The 22,546-nt window shown below is 44.9% G+C and overlaps 1 protein-coding gene across 1 annotated transcript; it reads right to left on the reverse strand.

Annotated features, from left to right (window-relative positions):
• Window positions 1-918: 918 nt before the first annotated feature.
• On the reverse strand, window positions 919-6,953 carry Klhl33 (kelch like family member 33). Its single transcript, XM_028788481.1, has 4 exons — window positions 6,218-6,953; window positions 1,918-2,842; window positions 1,657-1,824; window positions 919-1,471 (listed from the first exon to the last, which is right to left on the reverse strand). Exons 1-4 carry the CDS (start codon window positions 6,951-6,953, stop codon window positions 919-921), a joined length of 2,382 nt encoding a protein of 793 aa, XP_028644314.1.
• Between the last annotated feature and the right edge of the window lie 15,593 nt (window positions 6,954-22,546).

The following is a 22,546-nucleotide window of genomic DNA, read 5'->3' on the forward strand; positions in this document are numbered from 1 at the left end:
TTCCTGTTTAATCCGTGTGGAGTTCTTCCTAGTTGTCTCTCATACCTAAGTATTTACCTGCCAGTCTTTTCTCCAAGGCCTGCTTCCCATGAGTTCCAGAAGCACCCTTTTCTTAGTAGAGATCACATACAAACACAGTTTATGAGCTTCGAGGTGCAGTGTGCAGTAAAATACCATCAGGAACAAAGCCTTCTCATCTGCAGTACACAAGGAGACTGCCTCAGATCACAAGAGAAGGGGCTGGAGAGAAGGCTCAGTGGCTTGCTCTTCCCCAGGACCAAGGTCCAGTTCCCAGCACCCACATTGCTTCTCACAACCATCTGTAAGTCCTGTTCCAGAGGATCTGGTGTTCTTTCCTGGCCTCTGCAAACACTGGATACACCTGTGTTCACATACATGCAAGCAAAACACCCATATCCATAAATAAAGCCTCCTTTGTTAAGGAGAGAGGTAAGTAGGCAGAATGCCTACTTAGCATGCAAGAAGTCCTGAGTTTAATCACTAGCACAAATCAGGGGTGGTAGTATATGCCTGTGATCCCAACTCTTTCAAGGCGGAGGCAGGAGGATCAGGAGCTCAAGATCATCCTTGACTACATAAGGAGTTGTAAGCCAGCCTGGGGTACAAGAGAGCCTGTCAATCATCATCATCATCATCAACAACAACATCATCATCATCCTCATGCCTCTCAATCTAAGTGGAGTAGTACATGCAATCCTAGCACTCGGGGGACTTTGAGTTTGAAGCCAGCCCAGGCTACATGCCAAGTTCAGCCAGAGCTATAAAAGAAAGAACCTTTCTAATAATAATAATTTTAAAAAGTAAACAGGCAGTAAGACCTTCTTATCTTCTCATAATTTCTGCTCTTTTGTCATGTAGTTCTTATCCCTTCCTCCCTCACATTCTGCTGCTCCTCAGTCACCCAGCAGGTTTGTTTTGGTGCTGAGTAGGAACCAAAGCTATGTGCTGCACACTGGGCAACGTCAAGATGCAGGCAGGCATCTCAGCCCGAGGCCTTGGCAGGGTTCCCAGGCACAGCCAGCGGTCCAGACCAGGGCAGTAGGCATGAACAAGGTGGGAGATGGCATAAGTACGGTGGCTGTAGCCCCCTAGTACCAGCAGCTCCCCCTGTAGCACAGCACCTGCAGCCCCCACATGGGGGGTGGGCAAGGATGCCAGCTGAGTCCAGCAATCAGTCTTTGGTTCATAGACTTCAAAACTTAGCAGGTCCCCAGTGTCACCTACTCCACCTGCTACATACAACTTCCCACCCAACGCAGCCATCACATGGCTAGCCCGGGCTACTCCCATTGGGCTCAGAAGTGTCCCAGGCTTCTTAAGTTTGGGGTCATAGAGCATCAGCGAGTCCAAGTACTGGCCAGTCCCACTACAGCCACCGCTTACATATACTCGGTCCTCAAGGATTGCAGCTGCGTGGGCAAAGCATGGTGCTGGAAGAACAGGTGCTGGCCTAAGGGAGAACAGAACATGAGATCAGGCAACCGGGATGTTCAACTTTATTTCATTCTATTTATTTTTGAGCCAGATCTTCCTAGATAGCCTAGGCTCCCATCTTAGCACGTTAGGATTACAGGTGTGTGCCACCACGCCCAACTCCAAACCTAGCTTCTCCTTGTTGTCCCTTTGTCTGCTTACCTCCAGACATTGAGTTCAGGGTTATAGGTCTCCACAGAATTAAGGGCAACACCATTGTCTCGTCCACCTAGGGCATAAAGCTGTCCATCAAATACCACCAAAGGGAAGAAGCTCCGAGCCTGGCATAAAGGTGCCATCTCCTCCCAGTCTTCTTGACTGGAACTCCACCTGGACACAATGGGACAAGATATGAAGAGGGAGGGTGACTCTGGGAATCTATGGCTGGCTGCGTTAGCAATTTCTCTTGCTGGCCACAGATACCTGAGAGTTGAAGCCAAAGTGCTGGTGTGACTGTAGAAATCCTGTCCCCCACACACATAGAGTTCACTTCCTGTTAGGCTCACAGCTCCATGCCGAAAGCGTCCTGGGGCAGGCAAATTAGGCAGCCGGCACCACTCCACAGTTCTCACCAGACCCATGCCACAGTGAAAAGCCCGGGCCCACCACACTTTGCAAGATGGCTGTCTTCGGTCCATGTCAGGTCTAAGCCCATCCCCACCAATCACCACCAGGGCTTGGTCAGGCTCCCTACACCTCTCTTGACCTGGAACTTCAGCCTCCACCATCAGCTGGTACAGCAGATCCGGGGGCAGGGGTGGGGGGAGCCCAGCCGCCCGCACCTTTCGCAGCTCTCTGGTAGACATGCGGCCAAAGCGGACACATCGCAGCAGTGCCTTGGCCTCTGACTCCTGGGTCTCGGGGTTGGCAGCCAGCCAACACCGTGCCGCTGCGAAAGCCTCAAACTCTTCTTGTACATGGAGTTCATCACTACCCAGGAGCTCAGCCAGGCAGGTCACCGGCAATGATGGGAAGGTGGGGCACGAAGCCACGGCAGGCAGGTGACTGAGGAGGTAATGATGGGCTTTCCCCCAGACTTTCTCCAAGCCAGGGGCTTCAATCATAGGCAACAAAGCTAGGCAAAGGGCAGGGCAGAGGCTCTGTGCCAAGGCTCTCTGACACAGATCCAGGCAGGAAGAGCTTTGGTACTGCAGAGCAGCCTGGGCAGCTCTTAGCAATCCTGGCCATCTTTCTTGAATAACTCCAGTGTAGGCAAAAGAAACGAGGAGTCTCAGGTCTTGGGAAGAGATGGTACGCAGAGACACCTTTGTGCCCTGGGACTCCCTCATCCCACTCAGAAGCATGGCCCCAAAGAATTCACTGCCACAGGCCAGGGCTACTCGGTGCACTGCAGTAGAGAGGAAGCAGAGGAAACCAAGAGTGTTGCAAAACAGCTAACTACAATCCTAACTCACAGCTTGGGTCCAATCACCCAAGGCCATAGGCCAAGTCATGGTATACATTAGAATGCTTGCAGCTTTCATGCTGGAAATGTAGCCCTGTGGTGTAGCATCTGTCTAGAGTGTGGAAAGCGGTACCATCCCTGGGTACTGCTGCAACAGAGAAACAAGCAAAATGCAGCTTTCAGGACCCTCCTTGCCCTCCCTGGATTATGATTCTATAGATCTAAGTAGTGACCTAGGGACTCTTTGCTTTAACATCTTTTCTCTCTCCTTTTTTGTTTGTTTGTTTGTTTGTTTGTTTGTTTTGGAGACAGGATCTCACGATGTAGTTTTGGCTAGCCTGGAATTCACTAACATGAGTTACCATACTCAGCCTTTATTTTGACATTTGCAAATACCCTGTATTATTCTCATGTTAATGTCTTTTTTTTTTTTTTTTTGCTTTTTTGCTTTTGTTTTTCCAGACAGGGTTTCTCTGTGTAGCTCTGGCTGTCCTGGAACTCACTCTGTAGACCAGGCTGGCTTCGAACTCAGAAATCCACCTGCCTCTGCCTCCCAAGTGCTGGGATTAAAGGCGTGCGCCACCACTGCCTGGCGGGATTTCATGTCAATGTCTTGAGGACACTGGTCTTTTAGGTTCATGCCAGTTAGAAAAAGTCTTTTTTTTTTTTTAAAGATAAACAGTCTTAATGAATCAAGTTGAGAAAATCCCATAAACAGCATTTGATAACAGCAGAGGTCACAAAAGAAACTGAATAGAGCAAAGTACAACTTATAGAGGCATCAGTGCATTGTATACAAAATGAGGGCTTCCCATTCATAGATTCACGAGTCACAGCCATCAGCCATTCTGTCTGATAGCTCTACCCATGCCAGGGACACTGGTATACTTGCTGCTCTTGCAGAGAACACGGTTTTGGTTTCCAGCACTCACCTGGCAGTTTACAATCACCTGTAGGTCCAGTTCCAGGGGATTGGACAGCCTCTTCTAGCCTCTGTAGGTACCAGGCACACATGTGGTACGTAACATACATGCAGGCACTCATATATACACTCATATATACACATATATACTCATATATATACTCAAATAAAACAAATAAACCCCTAAGAAAAGAAAGAAAGAAAGAAAGAAAGAAAGAAAGAAAGAAAGAAAGAAAGAGGGGGCAGGCAAGATGGCTCAGTGGGTAAAGGAAATTGTCTCAAAGACCGATGACCTGAGTTCTAACTGTGGGGCCCACATGGTGGAAAGCAAGGGCTGTTTCCAGCAAGCTGTCCTTCGCTTCCAGCACAGGAGTACTATAATGTCCTACTGTTTCTCTCTCTCTCTCCCTTTCTCTCTCTCTCTCTCTCTCTCTCTCTCTCTCTCTCTCTCACACACACACACACACACACACACGAATAATTAAATGTAATAACTTTTAAATACAGAAGAGTTAAGAAATAGGGTTGTGCTTTGTGTCTAAGGCTTTGTAAGCCTAGTTACTTAGAGGCTAATGCAAGAGGGTAGTAAGGTCAAAGCCTGCCTGAGCTGCAGAATGCCTTCAAGGCCAACCTGGAGAATTCAGTAAGACTCTTCATCAAAATAAAAAAAATAAAACAGAGAGCAAAAGCTCAAATGTCCTTTCAAAAGATACTTTTATTATTTCAATTATATTTATGTATGTGTCTATGTGTGGGTATGTACATGGGAGTATGGATTCCCAACAAGGCCAGACAGTTGTAGTCTGTCCAGTATGGATGCTGAGAACTGAACCTGAGTCCTCTGGAAAACTAGATAGATCTTTTAACCACAGGTCATCTCTCTAGCCTCTCCTTTGTTTAAAACACATATCCCTCAGTAAGATGCCAACTAGAAAGAATGAGATAAAATGGACATGGTAGCATATTAATTGTTAAGCCGGTGTGATAAATGCTTGTTTAATTTTTGCTTTGTGTTTAAAGTGTTTCATGATAGAAAGAGGAACACTCTGCTAGAAACTATCTCAGAAAGCCTTAGACCTCCATGTTCCCTGTGATTTGTATAAATTCTCTTTTGACCAGCTGAGGAATGTGTATCTCTCAAAAGATATATATATATATAATCTGAGAAAAATCTACATTCTGGAAAGTGAGCTAAACGAACTCAGCTTTCATATCACCAATCAACATTTTTATCTGAGACTCAATTGTGGAAATCTCACAGCCACTTGGGATCTCCCCCTTACTCACATCACTGGAGTCCAGGATTTAAAGTGATGAGTTCCCACACATCAATATGAATGAATATGTATAAATTCATTCCTTAGTGAGAATGTTACAGCTATTATGACATGTTAAACCATTACCCTCTTGCTAGTGCCACAGGAAAAGTAGATAACCTTTAGGGACAGCTTTCCTCTAGAGTATACCCTCACTAAGCACTTAGTGGTGTGACTGGGCTTGTTTTGGAGTCAGCCTAGGTTGGTCTTGAACTCATGTCAGTCTTCCTTTCTCAGCCTCCTAGATGTTAACAGGTGTAGGTTACAAGGTACTACTAGATTTCTTTTTTTCTTTCCTTTTTCACTTTGGTTTGTGAGATAGGAACTCACAATGTAGTACACTGTATACTGGCCTGTGTAGCACAGGCTGGCCTCAAACTCTAGGCAGTCCTCTTGTTCAATCTCCTTAGTACTGGAATTACAGACACGAGCCACCACACTTTGCGTGGTTTCTTCATTTGAAAATTATTAGCCCCGAACTAGGTAATCACTAAACAAATCTACTGTAACTTTAAGCTTTGTTGTGTCTCAGACAGACTCCATTTCCCAGGTTAGACATATTTGGTATAACTGCATAGGGGACAACTACACAGAGGAAGTAGTCTGGAGTCTGCTGCCAGATCAAACACACCTAGGAGAAAGGACACATTGGGAAAGTTGCACCGATTGCCTCTGCTGCCCTTCATTGTGTGCTGAGTAGATGCCAGGATTCTAGCTAATTTGTTTGACTCAGTCTCTTTCTCCTTGTTTTGCTGCCACGGACTGTACTCTAAGCCCTAGCCATCTGGCTGGAAATTCTAGCTACTGGGGAGGGGAAAAAAAGTGCCTGAACCATATCAGTTCAAATCTGTCCAGGCGTCTAGGAAAACAATCCAACTGCGCATGTGCATTTCTTGACCGCTCTGGAAAAGCACCAAAAGGGACATTCTCGCTAGAGCAATGATACAAAACTATTTCGCAGGGCTGGGGGTGTGGCTCCGTGGTAGAGTGGAAGTAAGGCCTTAGGTTCCATCCCTAGCACAGCAAAACAAATAAAACCCTGCGACATGCATTCTTGGCATTTGCCTCACAGGCCCTCACCCCGCAGGCGGTAGCCTTCTGCCTCCAGCTCCAAGTCGCACCCGATGCCCTCTCGATACAGACGCTCAATGTTGTGCAGGTTCTCCCTCAGCTCCTTTGCCTGGCTGAGCTTCTTTTCATCTTCCCTGGCTTTGCCAAACCCTTCTGGCCTCAGCTGGGCCGCCTTCTTCACCCGGGGTGCTCCCAACACCTCTGCAGCAGCCAGCACTTCGTCCTGTGAGGCGGGGCCCAGCACTCCCTCGTAGGCAAAGGTCAGCATAGCCTCCCAGCCCCTCAGGGTCACATCGAGGCTGAAGCCAGGCTGCTGACCTCCACCGCCCAGCAGCCTGTCTCGGAAGAGGCTGCTAATTGCAGCCAAGATCACCCGATGCACCCCATATACCTGTCCCCCTACAGACACCTCTTCATCCAGCATCAGCTTCTGCTCCCGCAGTCTCTGTGCTTCATTGAAGAACTGGCAGGGGTGCTCCACGCTGCACAGCTTCTCAGGCTCTGCTGAGTCGTCGCTGTCATCCTGTTTCCTCCCTTTCTCCAAGGATGAAGCTGGAAAGGGAAGGTTTCCTGAAACCAAGGGGCTAGGTGGGTCAAGCTCTGGCAGAGAAAAGGAGAGCAAGCCGGGATCCTCATCGGAAGAAGGAGACCGGGAGGAGGTTCTTCGGGCAGGCCCAGGGAACTCAAGACTGTCCTTCCGGATAGGAAGGGAGACATGCTCCAAGTCTGAGGAAAGGCTTGCCATCTTCCAGAAGCTCACGACTCAGGCTTGCGAGGTTGCTGCAGGTGACCAGGCATGAAAGAAATATGCCTGAACTGCACTCAGAAAAACAGAACGGTCTTCAATTCAGCTGTCAGCCCTGCAGTCCACCCGGTGACACACTAACTTGGGAATGGTGGGCTAACTATAGGGTTCACCAAGTGCAACAGAACTACAAACACCTGGCCATCTGGCCCAGGACCAATCCCTGCTTTCCACTTGTTTTTTATTAATCCCAGGCAGGAGACACCAGGCTTCTGCTTGCCTTGCTTGAGTTCCCAGTCTGCTTAGGACTGCTGTATACAGATCCCAGCAGTGCCCCAACTTGGCTAATTATAGCTAGCCTGAGGGCTAAACCTTCACCTCTCAGTGCTGGAAGCTGATACTCAGTTCACAGGGCCAAGTCCTGGGATGACTTCCCCTCTCCCTTCCACCTGTAGATCACAAGGGTGCACTGAGTGGGGGAAATTGCAAGGCAAAGGGAATGCAAACGTTGGGTGGAGTGAGCCAGGCCAGAAGGACTGACTGTTTTCACAGCTGGTGGCTAGAGGTGACAGGAGGCTAGTCTGAGAAGTCTAGACTGTAAACACTTGATGTTTGACTCACCTTCCTCCATCATAGCTTAACGTCTGCCTGACTTTGGGTTCATGGATATAATTGCTGTTCCTGCATAACCCCAAAGGGTTAAGCAAAAGCCTCTTGTAACAGCTTTACACATCAGTGATATCCAAACTGAAAATGCGAATCAAAGATGTGTATTGTTAGGAACTGGTCTTAATAGATTATGTCTCCTATGTAGCCTCCAGTTCCCTGAAGTCCCAAACTCTGGTGGAAAGCCCCCGAGCAAAGGGATTATAGGCATGTACCACCAGGACTCCCAGAAAATTAAATTCTAATGGCTCTTGTCTGTCCCTACCCCCTGGACCATGCTCACTAGTTAGGATTTCCTCTTAAGTTTCTTCAGAAAGAGGACGTTTATACCATGTTGTCAGATATGCCTCTAAACCACAGAAGAAGAGAACAGAAGTGAGGTCTACTTGGACCAATGATTCTCAAGGATGGCTTTATCAGGGTGTCCACTAATAAAAGCTCTGAACTCTTTCTCCCCCAAGTCACACTCCCAGCACTCAGAGCTGCCTCCTGGGTACTAACTGATGTTTTCCTCATAGTCCACCTTGAAACTGAAGTCTGCCTTAGAAAGGACTAGGTCAGTAGCCATGTGGGGCCTAGAGCCTGGGTTATAGGATCCAGTTGCCTGTCAACTCTCCCGTGTCTGCCATCAAATGCTGGTAACTACAACCTGGATATATCTTTGGTCTGAACTCTTTGTCCCTTCTCTGGGGTCTGTTTAAATGCAATCAGGTAGGATTAGAAAAGTAATCTAGAGGCCCAAATTCCCACACATCATCTTCCAAATAACTTTCCCTAAACCTGAATGTTCCTAAAAGTTTAAGATTTTAAAATAAACAATTTTATGTGGTCATTTCAAGAGAATTTTAAGGTTTGGCATGTTTCACTGGCTCTGTATGTGTTGTTTTAATGATTTTAACACTAATAACCAGGGAGTTTCAATTATTGCCTCAAACATTCAGAAAACACAGACAAAGGAAGTTCAAAGGGCTTGCCAAGTGCTGTGTATGGTCTGAAGAACAAAATTCAACAGCCATGCTTCCGGTTTTTTAATGAATGAGTTAATTAAATATATAGCAAATGGCATGGCAAGTAGTAGGCAGAATCAACAGACGAACAGCAAAACACTATCAAATTGGGCACCCGTGATCATCCAGCAGAAATCAACCGGAAGCTCATTGAGGTAGCCAGTTCGAGCAAATCAGGAGTCATGGGTGCAGCAGAGTGTCTGCTGGGGGAGGTCATCAAGCCAAAGAATAAGCAGCAAACAACAGATACAAAACGTCATCAAATCAACCCAACTGGAGAAACTGAGGCAGTCAGCCACAGTTGGCAGCTGAGAGGTTTGCTATCACAGATGAGCTTCTCACGGCTGAGGTTCTGGCTTCCACTTCCCATGGATGACACTTCCACATTAAGGGATAAACAATAATCACCCTTCCCGGAAATGGCTTACCTTAACTGTTCTCAAGAACATGATGTTTTAAATACTCTTAGATGCTTGCTTTTTTTTTTTCTTTTTCTTTGTGTCACAAAGGCAAGAGAGGCCAGTTCATAGCAAGTTAAGGGTCCATGGAGGACACTTTGAGACAAATCTGTTTAGGTTTGAAATGGAGGTGGAGTTCAACCCTGTTTCCAGACCAAGCTTCTCAGTGAGATCAAAACATATGGTGGTTTTAATAAAAATGGCCCTACCCTAGTTAGGGTTTCCATTGCTATAAAGAGACACTATGACCAAGGCAACTCTTATAAAGGACAACATTTAATTGGGGCTGGCTTACTGGTTCTGAGGTTCAGTCCATTATCATCATGGCGGGAAGCATGGCAGTGTCCAGGCAGGCATGTCACTGGAGGAGCTGAGAGTTCTACATCTGGTTCCAAAGGCAAACAGAAGACTGGCTTCCAGGTAGCTAGGAGAAGGGTCTCAAAACCCACCCACACAGTGACACACTTCAACCAACAAGGCTACATATACTCCAACAAGGTCACACCTCTTAATAGTGTCACTCCCTGGGCCAAGCATATTCAAACCATCACAGTTCCCACAGTCTCATATGTTTGAATGTATGGTCTCAGTTGGTAGAACTGTTTGGAAAGGAGGTGTGGCCTTGTTGGAAAATGTGTGCCACTAGGGGTGGGCTTTGAGTTTTCAAAAGCCCATTCCATTCCAGTTAGTATTCTCCCTGTCTTGTGTTTGTTGTCTCAACATGTAAGCTTTTATCTATTACTCCAGCGCCATGCCTGACCTGCCTGCTGCCATGCTCCCCATCATGGACTCTGGTGACACTCTGAAACTATAATCAAGCTCCAAATGAAACCCAGTTCCCCTGGAAGAGCAGTAAGTGCTCTTAACCACTAAACAATTTCACAAGACCCATAATCTAACTTTTTAAAATGAAGTTTCTCTTCTTTAAAAAAAAACACATTTATTGTAAGGGAAGAGGGACATGCACATGCCATGGCTTACACAATCAGATCAGAGAACAACTTGCAGGAATCTGTCCTCTCCTTCTACATATGGGTCCCAGGGATCAAAGTCAGGTTGTTAAGCTTGGCCAAAACTGCCCTTTTCCACTGTCTTAGTTAGGGTTTTACTGCTGTGAACAGACACCATGACCAATGTAAGTCTTAAAAAAGGACAACATTTAACTGGGGCTGGCTTTGAGGTTCAGTCCTTTATCATCAAGGTGAGAACATGGCAGCATTGAGGCAGGCAGGGTACAGGAGTTGCTGAGAGTTCTACATCTTCATCTGAAGGCTGCTAGCAGAATACTGGCTTCCAGGCAGCTAGGATGAGGGTCTTAAAGCCCACACCCACAATGACACACCTACTCCAACAAGGCCACACCTCCTAATAGTGCTACTCCCTGAGCTGAACATATACAGACTATCTCACCCACTGAGCCAGGTCATTGAGGTATCCATCCAACATCATGAGGATGTCCCTATCTCAGAAGTCAGCTTCAGGCACTGGGCTGCAGGAGGGCTGTCTTGCTATGGCAGGCCTGTTTGGTGGGTGGATCAGGAGTCAGAGAGCTCAGTAGACCAATTACCAGGTACTGTTTCTGGACTGTCACTCTGCTAGGGGTTTGGAGTGGCCTGCTGCATAATAGGAAGATGGGACAAAGTCACCAGGAGAGAATCCAGTCTGGATGGCAGCTCACAGTATGTAAGGTAAGCTCACAGTATGCAAGGCCCAGTCTTGAGGTTTGGACCCAGGTCTCCAAGGAAGAGTAAGATAGGGAAGGAGGCTAAAAGAAGACCAGCTTGGACCTGACCCGCACCTCCCTCCAGGCACTGGGGCATCTAGGTCAGAAGCTTTTGTTTGCACTGTCTATCCACCGTGGATCTTCTTCCTTCTCATCTAAGAAAGTGCATCTTTGACTTCACTGAGACTCCAGGTACTCAGACATGCCTCATTAAGATTAAGTCCACAGCAGAGCCAAATGACCCATGGGCGCTTGTTTTGTTAAGCAAACCCTTTCCTCAGGCCCTGAGCTGAATTATGAAACTGTTGAATTAGATGTGGTCTGAGACTGGTAACACTCTCTGGGAGTAGAGGGGAGAAGCCGTTTAAGAAATAGCTGACAACAAAAAGAAGCCATTCTAATAAAAATCTTTTAAAAATGCTTATGAATGTGTGTGCCTTCTGTCTATATGGTAACCACATCCATGAAACACTTGAGGAGGCCAGAAGAGCACATTGGGTCTCCTGGAACTGGAGTTACAGGTAGGGGTTGTGAACTGCCACATGTGGCTTCTGGAGACCAACCTGGGCTTTCTGTAAGTGCAGTAAATACTATTAATCACTGAACCATCTCTCTAGCCCCCTAGTAAAATTTTTTAATAGGATAATAACTTAATGACTAATAGCTAATATAATTATGAATAATAGCTAATAAAAATGAATAATTTAATGAGTAATAGCTAACAATTATTACTAAACACTGTAAAATGTAATGTGCTTTCCCTGTCTAAGTTGTATTATATAGTTTAATATTTTATGTATAAAATATAGAGAACTATTTTACAGAAATAATTTATATATATACATAAAATACAGATTATGTGATAACTTCCAAATCTATATGGGTATATGGGTCCAAAATGTCTGGGATTTCAATTCTGTGCCATTGAACAAGGCCCTTACTGCATGCGCAAGTTTCTTTAGTAGTTAACTGGGAATAGTAACTTACTTGTTTGTTGTAAAATAATGTTTCAAACTTACTGCTAAAAAATTACCTTATTATCATTGAAACTATGCTGTTGAAACAAGAGTTAGAAGACACACGTCCTTCAGCTAAGCATTCACTTTTTAATTATCTTAAAATAAGGGCTGTAGCTCTCAGTTGAGATTTCAAAATAAGGCCTAAATATTTCCCCAAACTTAATTCTTTCAACTAAGGGCTTGCAACTCAAAACACATTCCCAAATCCTCAGCGACACAAAGTCATCATTGGGGTTACAGAAGGAAGACAACCTCCTAGTCCTCGTTCACACAGAGCTCACAAAGTCCACGTGTGACACAGACAGCCAGGTTTCAACAACTCCTAACCAATGTAGTTATCTGCACATCCCTCCTGTAAAAAGTACGTACGTCTGAAGACGGGCAAAGGTTAAACTAAGCTTCTGAATGGGAGTACAGCAAAGAACTAGGACTCCTTTACACAGCAGAGAAGACCTCTCCAGGACTATTTCCTTTTCCCTAGCACCCAAGAGGACCGGGGAGAAATCCCTCCCTGGTAGGTGATGGGGACCAGCAACCTCTCTGTCCCCAGCCCTCCTCCGCCCCTCCCACTGACAACAAAATGGCTGCGCAGAGCAGCTACATTCTTCTCCTCTGGCCGGCTTCAGGGACCGGACGAGGCTGTCCACGCTCTAGCCTCCGTTCAGCAAGCTGGAGACAGAAAAGCACAAACTATAGGGTTGAGGTGGCCACTGAAATCAGACCGCTGTGGTTGCACTTGGCACAAGCCAGTGGCGGGTATATAGAGGTATATAGAGGACAACACTCCATCGCTACACGCAGCGCAGCCCCTCAGTGTCCTATGCCAAGCGCCGGACACCCAGCAGTGACTCAAAGTTAGGAGCTATGGCAGCCCAGATGCGCTACCCAAGGGGAAGTGCCACGCACGTCTGAGGGAAGGGTGAGTCACGTGGGATTTTGTTCCCCTCTTGGGGCATCTAGAGCAGGGAGCAGATGCGGGGCGGAGCAGAGGCCAGGGGCGGGGCCCAGAGGCCAGGGGCTGGCGTCAGGCTGCTATGGCAGCATTTAGAGAACAGAAGCTGGGCCAGAAAGCTCAGGTGGGATCCTGAGGCAGGGGAGGGGGATGGAGATGGGAATGGTGCCTGGAAGCTGGCTGAAGTGGGACGCTGGGACCCACGGTCCTCCCCTCAGGCTGCGGGGCACTCCTGCTGAGCCAAGTAGTGAGACAGTGGTGGCAATTCTAAGAATCAGTAAATAGGGTGCCCCCAGAATTCCCCGTTAAAGGCCTGGGAACAGAACAAGAAAATTCATTTCATTTACTAAGGATACTTTCATGTTTGGCTAGAACTGCAGGAACCAAGGTGGGAAGAGAGTTAGACCTTACTAGCTTGACTTTTGGCTCATCTTCCTTTTTAATAGCTGTGGGATTTGGAAAAAAAAATTTTTTTAACCTCTACTTGATTTTGTCCTTGTTGGTGGATAGAATTCCTGAACCTCCATAACCCCTGGAGGGTTAAGCAAAAACCTCCATAGCAGCCGAACATCACACTGCAGCAAAAAACAAGCTGAAGATGCAAACCAAAGTTGTATATTTTTGAAATCTTATTAAAAATTCTCTCATATATTATACCCCAACCAGTTTCCCCTCTCCTAGTCCATCACCTCTGCTACATTAATTGGATCTCCTCCTAAGTTTCTTCAGAAAGAGGAAGCTTATACCATGTTGTCAGATATGCCCCTAAACCATAGAAGGGAACAGAAATGAGGTCCAGTTGGACCAATGATTCTCAAGGATGACTTTATCAGGGTGTCCACCAGTGAAACCTCTGAACTCTCTTTTTCCCAAGTCACACTCCCAGCACTCAGAGCTGCCTCCTGGGTACTAACTGATGTTTTCCTCATAGTCCACCTTGAAACTGAAGTCTGCCTTAGAAAGGACTAGGTCAGTAGCTATGTGGGGCCTAGAGCCTGGGTTATAGGATCCAGTTGCCTGTCAACTCTCCCGTGTCTGCCATCAAATGCTGATAACTACAACCTGGCTAGATCTTTGGTCTGAACTCTTTGTCCCTTCTCTGGGGTCTGTTTAAATGCAATCAGGTAGGATTAGAAAAGTAATCTAGAGGCCCACATTCCCACACATCATCTTCCAAATAACTTTCCCTAAACCTGAATGTTCCTGAGAGTTTAAGATTTTAAAATATAATGAGTCAAAATTTACTTTGGGACACACAGCAGACCTTCTTTCCAAAACAAGACAACTAACAAAATTAAGAACACTGTTAGCATAATAGGGAACAGGCTGCTGGCTGCTGGCGAACACTTTTATATGGCCATTTCAAACAAAGGATTTTAAGGTTTGGGATATTTTATTGGCTTTTCCTAAGGTGACTTTCATAGTATCTGTTACCAAAGGGTCAGGATCTTTTCTGTTCTGTATTTCAAAAGCCAATAAAATTAGATATGACTTTCTGTGGCTGTGATATTACCAATAGTATACAGATATACATTCACTTGAAATTTCTATGTATTACTGTCTTCAGAGAACACATTTAAATATATCACATATTTAAAAATAACACATCAACTTAATCCATCAGTCTAGCAAGGCCTGAAATGCTTCAAAATCTGAAAAAAGTTTACTTGTTCTGTATTTCTTAAATAATTAAATAACACAGGAGTCATTTTGAGCAAGATATTTTCATTTCATAAATGTGGTTATTCACACAAAATCACCTTGTAATATAAAGTGCACTTTGGGCCATACAGTAGACCCTGTTTCAAAAACAAGGCAAAAACCAAACAAAACTATAACCCAAGTAGCACAAACAGAAGATAACGGGCTGCTGGAGGACACAGGAGGCTACTTCTCGTCAAGTGAGAAGAAACCCACATTCACTGCTGTGCTTATGCACATACCTAAACCACTGTGCCATGAGAAGCCCAAGGATAGAAAGATAATACATGTTATGATAAATGCATGTCATGTGACACAGCCTACAAAGCTGGGTAAGAATCAATTTAGCTGTCTGCTCCCCTACCAACCACGTCATGACATGACTCCCAGCTTACTCTGCATATATGTACCTAATACAATTTCACTGTGTGGCTTAAATCAATTCCCTCTTACTAGATGTTTAATACAGTTTCACCAATTTTAAATGAAGCTGAAATATACAGTGCTGGATATATCTTGCAGTCGTCTAGATTTGTGAGACCAGCGATCCATAAACCATAGACTAGAAGGCCCCAAGTAGATACATACAAAGAAGTCAGTGTGAAAAATCAAGAGCATGGGGCCAGAACAGTCCTCAGTGCCATTTGAATACTTACTGGGTACATTTGGAAAAAACTTACCTTAAATTGAAACAAAATGCAAGAGTTATTTTATCCAATTTAAATACTTCCAATTCTTGATGGCCACAGTGACCAGGAACTACCCCTGGTCAGCAGAGGTACAGGACACTTCCTTTGCACAGAGCATGCTCAGGTAAATCAAAAAGCCACTATCCTTTCTCCTAATAAAATATAAAACTTAAAAAAGACCTAAAAAATATTAGAGGTTACAACATGTGCTTAGGCATGCCTTCCCAAGAAAATTCCAAACACTCAAACATAAAGGGGAAATTTCATCAACTTACTATGTGGCAACAATTTTAAATTGTATTTAAGAAAAAAAGTCCTTTAAAACATGGTAAATAGTAACCTTGGAAAATATTTACAGCATAAAATTGAAAAATAAGATACAAAAAGCTATTAAAAGAGAAATATCTAGAATATTGAGCAAATGATATAATATGTATCTTACAAGCTTATGAAGAGATGTTTAATCTCACTAATATATCAGAAAATATACATTTAGACAATGCAAGCTTCATCAATCAATTCAGCAGATATAAATAAGCATACTAACAGCAGTGTTCATAGGAAGACATGAATAATTGGTGCATCTCCAGGTGAGGAGCTCTGATGTCATCTTTCAGAAGGGACTTGCTCGCCTTCTGAAACAGGGCGAGCACCAGCTCTCCTACCAGCTTTATGATGAAAGAGCAAACATCAGCCCTGGGCTTCCTCTGCAGGAGATGCAGGAGAGAGCAATCTTTTCAGAGATGCCTCCCGAGCAAATCCAGAAATGTCCCATTTAGATTGATCTACCCTCTTATCTGCAGTGAGGAAAAGTCCACAACAATGCCCCTGGGTTTATGACATCTTGTGGTGACTGCAGAGGCTTGTTGTTTTTTTCTTTTTTAATAAAATTTAAAAACAAATCCTAATAGTTGAGTTAAGTTCCTTGAAGGCCTGAGGACTATACAGTGTGGGATATAGCTCAGTCCTGTATGCAGTCTGTAGGCTTTGAAACAGATGCTCCTTTTCTTACACAGTGAGCTGACCGTGGGGTAGTGTGCAGATTTCGTCCTCATACCTTTTGGCTCCTGTGCAGATCACTTTCCCAGAACTAAATACGAGGGCAGTTGTCATAGGCCCTTGGGTGCTCATTATAATCATGGTGCACCTCTGCACATCAAAACCAATGGGAGACTTAGTCTCTGCTGAGATTTAACACTAGCCTGGTTGGAAAACTGGACTGGATATGAAAATAATCTTAAAGAAACTGAAATAGGACGGGATAAGACAATTCACCTCAGATTCACAAAGATTATACTCTAAATGTTATTTGACAGCTGTTTTTAAAGTAACAATTCCAGCGCTAAGAGCTTTTTAGGTTTTCTCTCAATTATACCTCTCTGCCTTGTCTCTAAAACCCCCTCATGAGTACAGAAGAAACGGCTGCTCTTCACATCACACATCCTGTCCACAGGTCATAGTGGTGCTGACTGCCTCCTCCAGCCCCAAAGTAGCATCCAGCCCTGGTGGATTTCGTAGGGACCTCCACCAACATGAGGTGGACTTTGTAGGGACGTCTGCCAAGAACTTGTGATCTGTGGGTGTGAAATCAGGAAGAGAAGCAGCAATGTACAACAGCTAAGGCTGGCAAGTGGACTAGAGAAACTAAAAAAGGTTAGAAAGTCCAGTATGCTAGTACATGCCTGCAGCCCCAAAATTCAGGAGACTGAGACAGGAGGATTATAAATTTGAAGCCAGCCGAGGCTACATAATGAGGCCTGTCTCAAATAAGTTGTTAAATCAGAGAATTTGCAAAGCAGGGTGCAGTCAGGAGAGGATGCTTAAGAGAGTAGCAGTCCCAGCCTGCATTTCTGCTTCCCTCTTAGCTCCAAGCCACTCAAGATGCGAGACTCACATCAGCTGACTGAATGTTCAGAAGACTTATCATGTGGCTTCTCTCCCTGTTGGGTACTCAGTGTCCCCTTTTGGTGTTTTCCCGTGTGCCTGTTTCTTCTCAACTCTACATCTCTGTTTTCTCCCTGCTTTCCCTCAATCTGGCTGGCAAGTTTATCTATCCCATAGCTGCAGGATTCCTTTACTGGTGTTAGAACCAACTTCTTTAGGATTCCAATGTAAACTAAAGATCAACTGCTCTCTGGGAATCCTCCAGGCCTTCAGCACCAGTTTGGAAATGCCGAGACATTCAGCCTTGGTGACCAAGCAACTCCCAGATTCTTAGCATCTCCAGTGTGAGACAGCCCTTGCTGGAATACCTGGATTATATCCTGTAAATCAGATTAATAAACACCCTTTATTATATATACATTCTATCAATTATTTTCCTCTAGAGAACCCTGACTAACACATGCCCATACAGACCTGTCTGCTCATAAGCTTCATTCTGGGCTCTGAGTCTACGCAGGAATCTGCCAAACGGAAACCCTTCTTGTCACCTGCCTGTCAAACATATTACATCCCTACTCCTTCTCCATTGCCTCTCTATTCAGGTCTAGGTGCAGGCCTTCTCAAGCACAATGTTCTTGTTTGAGGATATAAGCAAAACTGGTAGTTACACGCTATCCGCTGTGGAGGACTATGTAGTGATTCTATTTGTGAGAGAATGGGGGAGGTGGGAAGAGAAGTTGTCAGGACTTAGAACAAAAAGGAAAGATAGCCAGGCAGTGGTGTCGCACGCCTTTAATCCTAGTACTTGGGAGGCAGAGGCAGGCCTGGTCTACAGAGCGAGTTCCAGGACAGCCAGGGCTACACAGAGAAACCCTGTCTCGAAAAACAAAACAAAAAACAAAAACAAAAAGAACAAAAAAAATTAAAAGGAAAGATAATTCGGATAAATCCCATTGCTTCCAGCTGTCAGCAGTACCAGTGTCCCAAGGGAGGGAATACCCTTCTTCCCTCAGCTCTTCCTCCTGTGGCTTTTTACTCTTCTCATGAAGTGATGCCTTTCCATGAAGTTGTGTCTGCCTCTTAAGGATGGCAGCAGGGCTAATTGTGACTACACAATTCCAAAGCCACGGTGAGTCAAAGAAGGAAGTCCACGAATAAGGCAAGGGAGGTCAAAACTGAACATCAAAGGCGGCTGAGCATGAAAGTGGGATAATCTGGGAAAGGAAAGTACCTAATATGGAGGCCCGTCCTGAAAACCAAAAGCTGAGGATGCAGTTAGAGTGACTGCTCAGGTAGGTAAGGAATTTCTCTTCTTTTTTGTTTAGTTTGAGACTGGGTCTCACTGTGTATCTATGCTGGCTTATTTTTTTAACTCGATACAAGATAGAGTCACTGGAGAAGGAGGACCCTAAACTGAGAAAATGCCTCTATAACATCAGGCTGTAGGCAAGCCTGTAGAACATTGTCTTAACTAATAATTGATGGAGGAGGGCCCAGCCAATTGTGGGTGGTGCCATCTCTGGACAGGTCATCCTGGGAAAAAGCAAGCTGAGCAAGCCATGTGGAACAAACTAGTGAGCAGCACCCCTCCATGGCCTGTGCATCACCTCCTGTCTTCAAGTCCCTGATTACTTTAAGCTCCTGTTCTGGCTTCCTTCAAGGGTGGACTACACTGTGGAAGTGTAAGCCAAATGAAGCCCTTGTCTCCAACTTGCTTTTGGTCATGTTTCACTGCACCAATGGAAACCCTAAGACAGTATCCCAAACTGGCTTGGAACTCAGTTATTTTGCCTCTCCCTCCCAAGTGCTGAGGTTACAGGTTTGTACCATCACAGCCACTCTGTATAATTTTTCTCTCTGGGGCAGTTACATAACACTAGCAGCCTCAAATGACACTCAGTTAAAGGAGGGCCTGCAGTCAGTGAACTTACACTGGCTCAGTGATGATGGTGGTACGAAGCCTAAAAGGCCTTCAATTCCTTTCCAAGTTTCAAAGGAAAAGAATGAGAAGCTAATGATTTCATAGGAGACAGCAGTAGTGGATTGGACTGAGGTCCCATCAGTGTGGGACACGGTGGCACATGCTTACTAGCACTTGAGAGGCTCAAGGGCAAGGGAGAGAGCTGAGAGGCAGAGTGCTTGAATGGTACAAGCAAGACCTCGGCCTCAATCTCAACATCATACATAGAAAAACATCAAACCTAAAACACAGAAAGGTACTCTGTGGGAGCCTGTGTGACTTACTGTGAACTATGGATGGGGCAGACTGCAGAATGTTCTTCCCACAGGTGTACTTCTAGAAAGAATTGCATAAGCTAAGGTGAGTGAATGAATTCAAAAGCAAGCACATGAAGAGAATGACCTGGCATGTTTGAATTATCTCTGTGGGAAAGGCGAAGACCTGAGTATTCTTGACTCCTTAGCATGACCAAAGATAGTATTTATAAAACATAAACCAGGTATATTCCCTCGCTGTATCTGAATTTGTTTAGACTGTAAACATCATCTCACCTATGTCCCACCTCAGTAATAAAAATGACAAGTAATGTCTTTGCACTGCTCCTGTGCTCAGCCACTGTGACCCACTACAAAGCATTTGTTGCCCTTCTCCCTCTTGAGAAACCTTCAGGCAGTACTCTTTCTCAGCCCCCCAAAAGGTCACCATGAAGACTGTTTGTCATCTCCCCTTGATCATTACAGGACTATGCTAATACCCTATCTACTGACATGCAAGAAAAAATGGACCCAGTGACCTTTATGACCTTTTCTGAGCAGCTCTGTCCTAAGGAGCTGGAGGAGCTGCAAAAAAGGTGAGCTAGACATAAAAACCCTAAGGTTATGGCCAGAGGCCTACAGTACAAAAAACAGCAGGGGAAGAGGAAGGAATTAGAGCATTTTGAAGATAAGCCACTAACTTGGTTCAGCTTAAAAGGAAAGAGGATTGTGGTTAAATGTTGAAAGTAAATCCAAGTGGATTTGATTAACTGGAGGTGAAAGATACACACCTATTCATAGAACTCAAAAGAATGCCAAGGTCTGTGTTTTGACATGAATCAGAGGCTATAGTTATCGCTTAGCTAAGAAATAACTAAAGGAGAAAGCTGGGGAACTGAAGTTCAGTTTTGGATTCCTTAAAATGTGTGCTGACCAGTTTTATATCAACTTAACACGAGTCTGAGTGTGGGAAGGGGAACCTCGACTGGGAAAACTGTCCACCAGACTGGCCTGTGAGAAGCTGATGGTGCATTTTCTTCAATGATGATTGATGTAGACGGGCCCAGCTCGCTGTGAGTGGTCCTGGGTGCTATAAGAAAACAGGCTGAACAAGCCAGGAGCAAGCCAGTAAGCAGAACTCCTTAGGGCTGGCTCTAGTGCCTGCTTGCACTGACTGCCTTACATAATACCCACAGACTGTAAAACGAAATAAACCTTTTCTTTCCCAAGCTGATTTTGGTCATGGTATTTTATCAATAAAAACCCTAAGACAAAGAAAGTGCTAAGTGAGAACTCAGGCAGAGATGCCAAAGGGCTGCTTGGTATTTGGGAGGGACATCCAGGCTAGAGTTATAAAACTGGAGTCACCTGTATCCTAATGAATTTCATGGTTTAAGACTGGACACAATCACCCCACATGCCTGTATCGACCATCTGAGGACTAAACTCTAAGAAGTTAGGACTGTAGAAATAGACAGGCACAGTGGCACAGGCCGGCACTCAAGAGACTGAAGGCAGGAGACAACTCATTCCAAGCTAAGACTGTGAAATGAGAAACAGCAAAGGAAACAAAGCAAGGGTCAGCAGACAACACACTCTAAAAGAGTAAGTGTCAAACACTTCAGACAGAGTTAGAAAAGAACCAGAATCCACATTAGATTTGTGACCAAGTAATTAATAATATGATAACAACAAATCTGCTGGGATAGTTTTATTTTCATTTTTTCTGAGATAGGGTATCATGTAGCCCAGGCTAGCCCTGAACTCACTACATACCTAGGGAAACCCTTTAAATTCTCATCTTCCTGTCTCTACCTGTAGAGCACCAAGATTCCAGGTGTCTATCCCTGCTGCATGGCTTTGTATCAAGAAAACATTCTACTACCTAAGCTCCACCCTCAGCAACAGAATAGATTTTCATAGAGAACTCAGAGTGAAACTGGAGGCAACTCTTTTACCCATGCTGTGAAGTTACAGCCAACCTGTCAACTCACACTCAGTGACAACAGCTGAATGGCTGCTTATCAATTAGGACATAGCTCAGAACTGTCCAAGTCAATCAGCGTATAGCTACTCCATAGAGTTCTAAAAATCCAAACCAAACCATATTGCTTTCTGCCAAAGGGCAAGGCCTACTTCATGCCTGTGGGCAGGAATATGAGCTGTATCTGGAGCAGTTTTCAATCGTGACACCAATGACACTTCTGTATAGGACTTTATCTGTGGGGCTTTATTAAACACTGTAGGGTATTTTCTAGCATCCGTGTCTTTTCTTTTTAAGATGTAGTTTGATTTCATGTGTATGGGTGTTTTGCCTCGTGTGTGAACATGTGTGCCTGGAACCCAAGGCCAGCAGCATCAGATCCCCTGGAGCTGTCACCTGAGTGCTAGGGATCAAACTTGAGTCCTCAGCCAATGCTCTTAATCACTTAGCCATCTCTGCAGCCCTCCTTGGCTTCTGTCTTCCTAGGACAAAATCAAACTTGGTTGGGGTTCGTTTGTGGGAATGGGACAGAAATCAGAGTATCTGAGTATAAATGATATAAGGTATTCAGTATGGCTCTGAGAACTTGATAAATGTGTTCTCCTTGCTTCTGTTTTACAGAACCAAGGTGTGACCCAAATGAGAATGGCTCCACAGGTTATATAGTTGAGTACTTGTTCTCTAGTTGGTGGAACTGTTTAGGAAAGATTGGGAGGTGTGGCCTGTATTGGAGGAGGTGTGTCAATGGGGGGGGGGCTTAGATGTTACAAAAGCCCATACTATTTGCTTTCTCATATTCTCTCTCTCTCTCTCTCTCTCTCTCTCTCTCTCTCTCTCTCTCTGATCTAGGCATAAAAAGTAGGTGATATGTGTGGCAGAAGTAGAACGGGGGGCTAAGGATGCAGCATTGAGTGTGGTGAAGTGTACCTGTAATCCATGCCTTGGGAGGTGGGGTGGGGGGGCATCAGGTCCTCTGGTAGTTTGTTCAAGGCCAGCCTGAACTTGATGACATCCTGGTTTTGTTTTTTTAATTATTATTAATGGTAAATGGAGATGAAACATCTGCAACAAAGCGCATATTTGCATTTAACTGAGGAAGGGAAGCATGTAGAAAGGAAGTAAGGTCAAAGGGTTGCAGGTCTTGGTGAAGGAGTGAATCTGCATACTACAGTGAATAATATGAATACCAAGGCTTTGGCAGAGGGGTGGGATGAGTCTGAGATATAGAACAATGTGCTGCAAAGGACATTAGTGATGAACAAGAAACAGAAATGGAGGGCATGGTAGTACATGCTT

The sequence above is a fragment of the Grammomys surdaster genome, unplaced genomic scaffold, assembly GCF_004785775.1.
Source record: "Grammomys surdaster isolate TR1022 unplaced genomic scaffold, NIH_TR_1.0 125750, whole genome shotgun sequence".
NCBI lineage: Eukaryota > Metazoa > Chordata > Mammalia > Rodentia > Muridae > Grammomys > Grammomys surdaster.